Raw genomic sequence first — 12,177 nt, 5'->3', positions numbered from 1 at the left:
TTCCTCACATCAGTTAGTTAGAACTGGGCACTGGGTATCCTCCTTAGCTACTGCTGCAACCAGGTTCATTTGTATTATTTTAATAGGTACCACTGTTTGCTAGTTTCTTTAGTATGTTCACATATGTCTTCATGGATACTAAAAATGAGCTTCCGTTTTTAGGTGTCCTAATATTATTCTAACATCAAGGTTATATTTGGGTGGTTATGAGATGTTTACCTCTATATAACAATTCCTTAGATACTTGATAATGTTTTGCCTGAAAAAAATTTTTGGTTTGGTGCTTTATTAGTAGTAATAGCTACTATATCACACTAAATTTCCCCTTTTCTGTGTTTTTATGATTATGAGGCTTCTGAGAGTTCTAATTCTGAGTCAATACTGTATTCATTTTTATTTTCCTAAAAAAATAATTTTGTTCAGGTTTCAAATATACCAGGAAGCACTGTATTTAACATTTTATTAAATATTTTAAGTAATCTCTACACTCAATGTGGGGCTTGAACTTACAACCTCGAGACCAAGAGTCACATGCTACACCAACTGAGCCAGCCAGGCACTCCTACAATAACATTTTAAATCATTAACTATAAGGTTTCTCTTTGTGTATTAATTTTTCAAACATAATGCTGTTTCTTTTCACACTTTTTCATTTTTCATCCATGTTGCAAATGGTTTGTCTACATTCTTGTTTTTACATTAGGTATTGCATGATGTAGCAAAAAGGATGCTAGGCTGAATAAAGTCCTTTCCACACATTACTTTCCCCATCAACACCTAGGATAATTTCATGTTCCATAGGAAATGATGATGGAAAATTTTCTGAATTCATTACCCTGTGTCTTTCTTCGACTATATATCCTGCCTGACGTTCAGCAAGGTCTGCAGAAACTATTTTTCAGCAAATAATACCAATGGCAATGATGAATAAAATAATGACCAACATTCAGCGAATATTTATTATATGACAGGCAGAATTCTAAGCACTTTATGCATCTTAGTTTATTTGATCCTCACACAAAATTTTGAGGTAGGTATTATCATTATCCCGTTTTAGTTTCCACTGAGACAAATATGTATAAAAACGTAGAAAAATGGTCAGGAAGCATAAATACTAAACAGATAATGACTATCCTTCAGAAAGGGAAATGCATACAAGGATGATAGTCAGAGTGTATCTGCCTTATTTGTAATGTTTAAATCTTTTAAAAGGAAAATATGTTCATGCACTATTTCTGCAATTAAAATACATGATATAAAGATATGCCTATGGAGAATTTCCATTAGGGTACTGTGTGTAATGGCAGAAACTCTGGGAAATGTCTATCAGTAGGAATTTGATAAAATGATATCACAGCAACATATGGAAACACCAAGAAGCTATGAAGGGATCTCTGTTTACTGTGTGGAAAGTTGTTCGTCAATGTTTTCACAAGAAATCCGAAGTTTTGTAAATAACAAAAAGAATAAGCCATCTTTGAATAAAGAGGTCACTTATTCCAGGTATTAAAGGTATTTTACAAACTGTGATGGAAACAGGTGGACTTTATAGTCATATAAATTTAAGATGGGTTAAAATATTAAGAATATAACAAGTATAGACAAATTAGGGGGAAAAACAAAAATGTCAGGATTATATATTATCATGAATTCTGAGGTTTAAAATAAGGTTAGAAAGGTGTCAAAAGTGCTGTGATTTTCAGTATTTGCTAGCTTGAATTATCTGATGTCAAAAGAAATATAAGCTTTTATTAAAGGACTTCCAAAATATATTCTACTCATAGGGTGTTTCTCCTACATGATTTTTCTCAGGCTGAATAAGCTGGAGTCAACAAGTAAGATGTTTCTACATTATTCTATTTAAAGGGATTATTATCAAGACAAATTCTCTAATGTTGAATAATTGAACTGTAATTAAAAGCCTTCCTACAGATTTCAGACCTTCTATGGTTTATCACCAGTACAAATTTTGATGCTGAATAAGTTGTGAGCCATAATTAAATGTCTTCCCACATTCTCTATATTCGTAGGGTTTCTCACCAGTATGAATTCTATGATGACTAATAAGTTGTGAACTCTGAGAATAGGCTTTCCCACATATCTTACACTCATAGGGCTTCTCACCAGTATGAATTCTCTGATGTCTAGTAAGATCTGAACCAGAACGAAAAGCCTTTTCACATTCCTTACATTCATAGGGCTTCTCACCTGTATGAATTCTCTGATGTTTGATAAGTTGTGAGCTCTGACTAAAGGCATTGCCACATTCCTTACATTCATAGGGTTTCTCCCCTGTATGAATTCTTTGATGTTGAGTAAAGTTTGAGCCACTACTAAAGGCCTTCCCACATTCTTTACATTCATAGGGCTTTTCACCAGTGTGAATCCTCTGATGTCGAGTGAAGTTTGAGCCACTACTAAAGGCCTTTCCACATTCCTTACATTCGTAGGGTTTCTCACCAGTGTGAATTCTGTGATGTCGAGTAAGGTCTGAACCACAAATAAATGTTTTCCCACATTCTTTACATTCAAAGGGTTTCTTGCCAGTATGAATTTTTTGATGATGACTGAGTCTTGAGGGATGTCTAAAGGCTTTTCCACATTCCTTACATTCATAGGGCTTCTCAATGGTATGAATTATTTGATGTGTAGTAAGCTGTGAGTCATGTCTAAAGGCTTTCCTATATTCCTTAGTTCCACAGTATTTCTCTTTATTATTGATGATTTGCTGTAATGTAAAGGATGGATGCTGACTGAATGTAGGCATGCCTTCATGGGTGAATATCAGTTGACCAAAGTGTCGCTCCTGAGAGCCATGTTGTTTCTCAAACTGGCCATTACATTCCCAATCATCTCTGAAACTAGAGCACTGAAGGTCATGTCTTGTAAGTCTTTCCATTAACTCCCACTGCGCTGACTCTATTTCATAAATCTCCTTCTTCAGAAATAATTTCTTGGTCTCACATCTTGATTCTAGGACTGAAAGAAAATATGAAAGTAATCACTCATATTTTTTGTTTGGGAGAAATAAAACTTCAGTTAAAATGGGAGAATTAAACCAAACTTGAAAAAAAAATAGATGAGAATAAGGACAGATCATATAGTAAGATGAGGGCAGTAAGTAAGCCAATGATTTCCAAACATTGCTATTGATCAGAATTATTTAGGGGAGCTTGCTGAACATACAGAAAACTTAGTCTTATCTCCCTTGTTACAAAATGACTCTAATCATAAATACACATACAAAAATTCAGAGCATATGCACACATACCTGTGAGAGCACCCCACAACATGAACTATAAAATAAGGGAAATGATTACCTACTTAATAGAGTTATTATCAGGATTAAATGAGTATAAGATAACATTCCCAGAGGTTGGCAAACTATGGCCTGCAGCACTGTAACAATTTTTCTAAGTAAAGTTTTATTGGAACATAGCTACACTTATTTGTTTACATATTGTCTATGACTGCTTTTGAGCTACAATGGCAGAAGTGAGTAGTTGCAACAGAGACCACATCGACTATAAATTTAAGATATTTATTATCTGGCCTTTTAGGAAAATGGTTTGCCAGTTCCCAGTTAGATCTATGTTGTCCATTACAGTATCCATGAGCATATGTATCTATTTAAATTTAACATAATTAAAATTATATAAAAATTCAAATTTAATTCAATAGCACTGTAATTTCCAGTGTTCAATAGCCAATTGTGGTTAGTGTTGGAAATAACATAGAACATTTCCACATCATCACTGAAAGTTTTATTAGACAGCACTGTCCTCAATTCTGTAACTGGAAACCCAGGGTCTCTTTAACAAATAAGGAAATTGGGGGGCGCCTGGGTGGCGCAGTCGGTTAAGCGTCTGACTTCAGCCAGGTCACGATCTCGTGGTCCGTGAGTTCGAGCCCCGCGTCGGGCTCTGGGCTGACAGCTCAGAGCCTGGAGCCTGTTTCGGATTCTGTGTCTCCCTCTCTCTGCCCCTCCCCCGTTCATGCTCTGTCTCTCTCTGTCCCAAAAATAAATAAATGTTGAAAAAAAAAAATTTAACAAATAAGGAAATTGAGAGTGGCAATCCAGATGGCAGGAATGAATAAATATAGCATGAATGGCAGACAGTGAGGATTCTTTTGTGGCTAAATATGGAATATGTTTGGAGTTTGATAAAAACACTTTTTGGCTTGGAACTCTGTGATGCTGATCTTAGGAGAAAAGAGGAAAGGACTTAAAAAGAACATAAACACTATAGTAGTGATGACCAACTGACAGGAAGAGCATTTGTAGGTTTAAAGAGAAGGTAGAGGATATAAAAGCAGTGTTCTGCTATTGAACAATCAGTTACCAGAATCAGTTGTGAATTTTTGAACACACAGCTAATTACAAGCTTTGTTTTCTTGGGCAAAGTAGTTCATTTTTCTTAGCCCTCAATTCTCTGTCTACTCTTATAATCATTGGGGGAACTGTAAATAATATATGAGAAGTATTTGGCATAAATGTTTAATATTTGAGAGATAATACAAAAGAATTTCTATATTAAAATGGGGATATTAGGCAAGTGCAGTGTTTTGAAGACCACACTATGGGAAAATCTCAAGCCAAAAAAGTGAAAAGTATTCTAGTACCATCTTTTCTCTTTCTCTCATATAATTATTCAGCAAATACTGCCTAATCTTGCTCCTAAATATATCTTAACACTCTTCCTCCTATCTTCAATATCTAATACATGTATCTCTTTGAACTATCAGGATAGTGTCTTTCTTACCTAGTTTCCCCACCTGAGGTAGGCAATCTTGAATCCATCCTTAATGGCAGTTCTCTTACAACAAAAGCCAAACTCGAACAAGGTATACAAAGCTCTGAATGATCTAATTGCTGCCTGCCTCTTCAGACAAATCTCAGGCTATGCTCCCTTTTGGTTGCTAAGCTCCATCCACGCTGGCCCTATTTTGCAGTTCTTCAAATGCTCTCAGTTTTTAGTCCCTCTTAATAGTCTTTCCAGGTACTTTTCCTTATGTCTAGTAGGTGGTTTTATTGTTGTTGTTTACTCTTGGCCTTGGTAACTATTGCCCATTTTCCAAATCTGCACTTAAAGGTCATACTTTTTGAGGCCTTTCCTGGCTGCATGACCAAATTATACTCTCCTTGTAGTCACACTTTAAGCACTCTGTTGTCCTCCTTAACAGGATTTTCATAATTTGTAATTATATATTGACTTAGCTTCACTACTATCTTTTTCACTGAATAGGTGTTAAGTTCTGTGAAGGAAATGTCCATAGTCTTCATCAGTGTGTACCTAACTCTAAGCACAGTATCTGGTATATACTGGAAGATCAACAAATATTTATTAACTGACTCAATAAGCAAGTATTTAAATGTATACTCCTTAAAAAATTCCTCTAGAAGGACACACTCTTTTCAAACACAGCACAGTGAATATATGCATTTATTACTGTTCCTTCATGAAGTCCCACCAAAGTGATAGTGATGAGATTAAATGAAAGAAGAAACTCCACAAAGACAAAGAATAGGAGAGGAAAGAGCAGCAACAAAATTTTTGAAGCCACCGTAGATGTAATGGTAACAAATAATTTGTTAACCATAAACACACTGAAACTCAGGTTATAGATTAGTCTTATTGTAGAATCATTATTTCTAAGAACTGCAATCAACAGGTACCTTTGAAAGCAGGGTGCAGGAGGGGCTGCAAAAAGTTAAGATTAATTGAAATCTGTACGAAACAGACCCCAGAATCTCAAACCTACCCCATACACCTGATACATACGACTCAGTAAACTTTCAGAATCTGGCAGTCAAGCTCATTTTACTGACTCCCAGAAAGAAAGTAGAGGATTCAATTCTGGAGAAAACCAGTCCAAGAGAAAATATCTGATAGGTGGTATCAGCCAACGAACTGTTCTAGGAAGATCACTCTACAGTAACTACCACCAATAAATATACACTTCTTCAGACACAAATGAGAGGTCAAGCCAGCTTTTTAAAAATATATATTTTAATTTAAAAAAAAGTTTTTATTTTTAGAGAGTGTGTGCAAGCAGGGCAGAGAGAGGGAGACAGAATCCCAATCAGGCTCTGTGCTGTCAGAGTGGAGCCTGATGCACAGCTCAAGCCTATGAACTGTGTGATCATGACCTGAGAGGAAATCAAGAGTCCGATGCTTAACTGACTGAACCACCCAGGCACCCTCATATCAGCTTTTTAATACCACAGTTTTATATGGGCAGACAGCCTTAAATCACTAGTAGTTTCAGGAAAATCTTAAACATGAGAGATTAAAATGGACAAAGGAAAAAAAAAAAAACTCAGGAAAGACAACCAATGGAGAAAAATTCAAAAGAAGAATGCTTCCAAAAATATATAATACATATCTCATAAGAGAATAATGTCAGAAAAAATATTGAAAGAAAAATCTTTTATAAAAATTAATGAGAATTAGAACTTAATAAATTCTCACAGAAAGTATAATAAAAAAAAGAAAAAAATAATTCTAGAGCTAAGACAAGAAATTTAAGATCTGAATTATGAGTGTTCAATCATTCAAAAAAGTTAATGAGCCCATTAAATGTGTCAGACATGGTGCCAGACACTAGAAATAAAAAGTGAACAGGGGCATCAGGGTGGCTCAGTTGGTTAAGTGTCTGACTCTTGGTTTAGGCTCAGGTCATGATCTCACTGTTCGTGGGTTCAAGCCCTGCATTGGGCTCTGCCCTGGCAGTGCAGAGCCTGCTTGGGATTCTCTTTCTCTTTCTCTTCCCCTTCCTGGCTTGAGCAAACATGTGGGAGATCTCTCTCTCTCTCTCTCAAAATAAACATTAAAAAAAAAAAAAAGCAAACATTCAAAGTTTGAAACACAGAGAATAGAGAAGACAACATAGAATAATCAAGAAAATAATACAAGAAAATTTCAGAGATTTTTGTTTCCAGAATGAAATGTCTCAGTGAGTGCCCAAATGAAAGAATAAAATCAACATCATGCTATCTCTACTTGAAATATTAGCATATTATAAAGATAAATTCTAAAAGCTTCCAAAGAGATTAAATAGATCACATGAAATAATTAAGAACCTGAATGAGTTTTGGATTTCTGAACAACACTAGATGCTAGATTTTAAAAATCTGTGGAGCCACCCGAAAAGCAAATAACCCAGTGAAGAAATGGGCAGAAAACATGAATAGACACTTCTCTAAAGAAGACATCTGGATGGCCAACAGGCACATGAAAAGATGTTCAGCGTCGCTCCTTATCAGGGAAATACAAATCAAAACCACACTCAGGTATCACCTCACGCCAGTCAGAGTGGCCAAAATGAACAAATCAGGAGACTATAGATGCTGGAGAGGATGTGGAGAAACGGGAACCCTCTTGCACTGTTGGTGGGAATGCAAATTGGTGCAGCCGCTCTGGAAAGCAGTGTGGAGGTTCCTCAGAAAATTAAAAATAGACCTACCCTATGACCCAGCAATAGCACTGCTAGGAATTTATCCAAGGGACACAGGAGTACTGATGCATAGGGGCACTTGTACCCCAATGTTCATAGCAGCACTCTCAACAATAGCCAAATTATGGAAAGAGCCTAAATGTCCATCAACTGATGAATGGATAAAGAAATTGTGGTTTATATACACAATGGAGTACTACGTGGCAATGAGAAAAAATGAAATATGGCCTTTTGTAGCAACATGGATGGAACTGGAGAGTGTGATGCTAAGTGAAATAAGCCATACAGAGAAAGACAGATACCATATGGTTTCACTCTTATGTGGATCCTGAGAAACTTAACAGGAACCCATGGGGGAGGGGAAGGGAAAAAAAAAAAAAAAAAGAGGTTAGAGTGGGAGAGAGCCAAAGCATAAGAGACTGTTGAGAACTGAGAACAAACTAAGGGTTGATGGGGGGTGGGAGGGAGGAGAGGGTGGGTGATGGGTATTGAGGAGGGCACCTTTTGGGATGAGCACTGGGTGTTGTATGGAAACCAATTTGACAATAAATTTCATATATAAATAAAAAAAAAATAAAAAAAAAATAAAAATCTGTGGAGCAATGCCTTCAAAACTTTGAATTTCAGTTTTTCAACCTAAAATTACATCTCCAGTCAAACTATCAGTGAAATTGAAGGGTGAATGGGAAACATTTTCAGACATATAAGGACTCAGAAAATACACTTCTGTTTTTAAAGATTTTATTTTTTAAAATTATCTCTACGCCCAATGTGGGGCTCCAACTTACAACTCTGAGATCAAGAGTTTCATGCTCCACCGACTGAGCCAGCCAGGCAGCCCCACAAAATACACTATTTATTTTTCTTGCATACTTTCCTTGGTTGCTTTTGGAAGGTGTGTGTCAGAATAATAAAGGGATAAACCAAGAAAGAGGAAGGAAAGAGATCCAACAATCAAGACAAAGGTATCCAAGATATCCACATAGAGAATCAAAAGAAATTCAAAGGAACATGGTAAAGGGAATCAATGGGATGATAATGAAGAGAAATTCTAAAATGATAGCTATGTATGTCTCAACTGGGGCAGAACAGAGGGTTAGAGGAGAAATGTCTCTTAAAAAATAAACCAGTTACCTGATGTGTCTGAAGAGAGTTAGATTAATGAGAGATACTCAGAAAACTCAGCAATTCTCAATTAAGACAAGGATTAATTGCATAGAAAAGAACAAGTCCTAAAAGAAGTGAAATGTGACTACAGAGCTCAGAAATGAAAGCCATTTCACTGTCATGAAGCAAGCTGAATAATACTTTAAAAATTGTGATATAATTATATTTGGAGCGTGAAAAAAGGTATAAACTAAATCTTCAAATTCCACAGTGAAAAGTCAATCATCATGAAAACTAGAATTCATGAAAAAAAATTCTCAGAGGGGAAAAGATAGAAAAGGTGACAAAAAAGTGGTGGGAGTCATAGGAAAGGAAAATTATATGGGCAATAAAATAAATGTAAGATATGAGTTCTGGAAGGAGAACTTGGGGATGATGCAGAGCTAACAACAAAACTAATTTCCAGGGTTGAAGAAACCTCTGAGTAAAAAGAAGTTCCCTTCTGTGTTGAGCACAATTTATGAGGAGTTTTAACCAGATGTACCTTGGTAGAATTTCTGAGGTTAAAAAAAAAAAAAAAAAAAGAAAAGAAAAAAGAAAGAAAAAGAAAACTCCACAGAAGTAAAAATCTGATGAATCAGGTTGTATCTTACATATTTGTTTGATGTTGCCCCCAACAAATTTTCTAAAGTTTTGAATTAGTTATCAACATTGAGCTATCAGATTTAATATGAAAATCTGGATTTCTGACTTTCCTTGAAAGACATTATGTGGAAGCACTGGGCCAGAATTGGCACAGACAGCTGTCTCCTAGACTTAACTAGTGTTTACCCCTCTAACATGGTATATAAATTGTCTCATTAGCCAGTCTTCCCACCACTGTCATATCTCATAGGGACCTTCAAGCGAGTCTCAGTTGCCATCTACATTTACAGTATTGCCTTTCTTAATTTCACCTTCATTCCTGGTAGGTTTTTGCTGGATTTGTAAATCTGGGTTAACAGTTTTTTAGCACAATAAAATTTTATTCCACTTTATTCTGGCCTCCATGGTTTACAAAGAGAGAAATCCAGTCATTCAAATAATTGTTTCCCTATAAGTAATGCATTATTTTTCTGTGGTTCTTTCATTACGTTTTTGGTCATCCATTTGCAGCAATTTGATTATGATGTGTCTGGGTATGGATCTCTTTGTGTTTATCTTGTTTGGGGTGGCTGAGCCTTTTGAACTGATATATCTTTCACCAAATTTGGTAAGCCATTATTTCTTCAAATACTTTTTCCAGTCCTGAACTTTCTCCTTCTGGGACTTCAAGGACATGAATGTTAAAACTCTGTTGTCTCACATGTCCCTGAAGCTATAGGTTCTTTTTAAGTTTTTGATCTTTATTCTGGTATTTATGTGAACTAGTTTGGCTCATCTTTAAGTTCACCAATTTTTCTCTGTTATTTCCATTCTATTGAGCTTATGCAGTAGTTTTAAAAATTTTGGCCACTATATTTTCTAGTTCTAAAATTTCCGTTTCTTTTACATCTTCTATATTTTCATTGGAATTTTTGCTATGTAGTTTATGGATTCTGTATATATATTTTATATATTACCTCCTTATCAGATATATGGTTTGCATACATTTTCTCCCATTCTGTAGGTTGTCTTTTCATTTTGTTGACCATTTCCTTTGCTGTGCAGATTTTGAGTTTGATGTAGTCCCACTCATTTATTTTTGCTTTTGCTGTCTTTATTTTGTTGTCAAATCCAAAAAATTGCCAAGGATCTAAGAGCTTACTGCCTACATTTTCTTCTAGGAATTTTGTGGTTTCAAGTCTTATTTACGTTCAGGTCCTCAATCCATTTTGGGCTGATTTTTGTACATGATGTAAGATAGTGGTCCAGTTTCATTCTTTCATATGTGGCTGTCCAGTTTTCCCAAAATCATTTATTGAAGAGACTGTCCTTTCCCACTGTATATTCTTGGATTCGTTGTTAAAAATTAATTAACCATATATGTGTGGGTTTAATTCTGGGCTCTCTATTTTGTTCCATTGATTGATGCATCCGTTTTTGTGCCAATACCATACTGTTTTGATTTTGATACCTTTTAATATAGTTTGAAATCAGGAAGTGTGATGCCTCCAAGACTGTTTTGGCTATTTGCGTCTTTCATGGTTCTAGACAATTTTGATTGTTCTATTTCTATAAAAGGCACCACTGGAATTTTGATAGGGATTGCATTGAATCTGTAACTTGCTTTGGGTAGTGTCTATTTATTTGTGTTTTTTTCCATTTCTTTCATCAACGTCTTATAGTTTTCAGTGTACAGGTCTTTCACCTCATTGGCTAAATTTATTCCTATTTTATTCTTTTTGATGCAATTGTAAAAGGGATTTTCTCAATTTCTCTTCTGAATGTTCATTGTTAGTGTATAGAAATGCAGCTGTTTGTTTGTTTGTTTGTTTATTTATTTATTTATTTATTTAGAGCTAGAGCTCACAAGTGGGACAGGGGCAGAGAGAGAGTAAGATAATTCCAACCGGGCTCCGTGCTGTCAGCCCAGAGTCCAACGTGTGGCTCGATTCCACGAATTGTGAGATCATGACCTGAGCCAAAATCCAGAATCAGATGCTTAACAGACTGAAACACTCAGGTGTCCCTGCAACTGATTTTTATATATTGATTTTGTATCCTGGACCTTCACTGAATTCATTTATTAATTTTAATAGTTTTTAGTGGAGTCTTTAAAGTTTTGTATATATAATATCATGTCATCTGCAAACATAGATGGTTTTATTTCTTCCTTTCTAATTTAGATGCCTTTTCTTTCTTTTTCTTGTCTAATTATTCTAAGGCTTCTAGTACTGTTTAATAAGTGGTGAGAGTAGGCATCCTTGTCTTATTCCTGATCTTAGAAGAAAAGCTTTCAGTTGAGTATGTTAGCTGTAGGCTTACATATATGGACTTTATTACGCTGAGGTACATTCCCCTATATACCCACTTTGTTGAGAGTTTTATTCATGGATGGATGTTGAAAATGACATTTAAAAAAAAAATTTTTTTTTTAACATTTATTTATTTTTGAGACAGAGAGAGACAGAGCATGAACGGGGGGAGGGCCAGAGAGAGAGGGAGACACAGAATCTGAAACAGGCTCCAGGCTCTGAGCTGTCAGCCCAGAGCCCGACGTGGGGCTCGAACTCACGGACTGTGAGATCGTGACCTGAGCGAAGTCGGACGCTCAACCGACTGAGCCACCCAGGCGCCCCGAAAAAGACATTTTTAATGAAACTTTACTTAATGTAAATTTTTAAATTCATATGGAAGATAAAGTAAAACCAAGCACTTCTGAAGGAAAGGGTGGAGAGTTCTCTCACCAGAGATCAGGACTTTTTATAAAAGTAAGAGCAATTAGGGGCACCTGGGTGGCTCAGTAGGTTAAGCACCCGACTTCGGCTGAGGTCATGATCTTGTGGTTTGTGAGTTCGAGCCCTGCGTCGGGGTCTGTGCTGACAGCTCAGAGCCTGGAGCCTGCTTCAGATTCTGTGTCTCCCTCTCTCTCTGGCCCTCCCCTGCTTACAGTGTTTCTCTCTGTCTCTCAAAAATAAATAAACATTAAAA

At 36.0% G+C, this 12,177-nt stretch overlaps 1 protein-coding gene across 4 annotated transcripts in view; it reads right to left on the bottom strand.

The window, feature by feature from the left end:
• LOC147573563 (uncharacterized) overlaps nucleotides 1–12,177 on the bottom strand; it is a 71,900-nt gene that overhangs the window by 39,177 nt on the left and 20,546 nt on the right. For 3 of the 4 annotated variants that reach the window (XM_086691028.1, XM_086691029.1, XM_086691030.1), the window contains exon 5: nucleotides 937–2,979. In XM_086691028.1, coding sequence (XP_086547154.1) covers nucleotides 1,955–2,979 — 1,025 coding nt within the window. In that variant the 3' untranslated portion in view covers nucleotides 937–1,954. Of the gene's footprint in view, nucleotides 1–936; nucleotides 2,980–12,177 lie in introns of those variants that run through there. The other variant, XM_086691031.1, reaches the window with a different exon arrangement.

The sequence above is a fragment of the Puma concolor genome, chromosome E2 (assembly GCF_028749965.1).
Source record: "Puma concolor isolate L17-30 chromosome E2, mPumCon1.1.hap2, whole genome shotgun sequence".
Classification (NCBI taxonomy): domain Eukaryota; kingdom Metazoa; phylum Chordata; class Mammalia; order Carnivora; family Felidae; genus Puma; species Puma concolor.
This window is presented reverse-complemented; position numbering and strand designations above follow the sequence as displayed.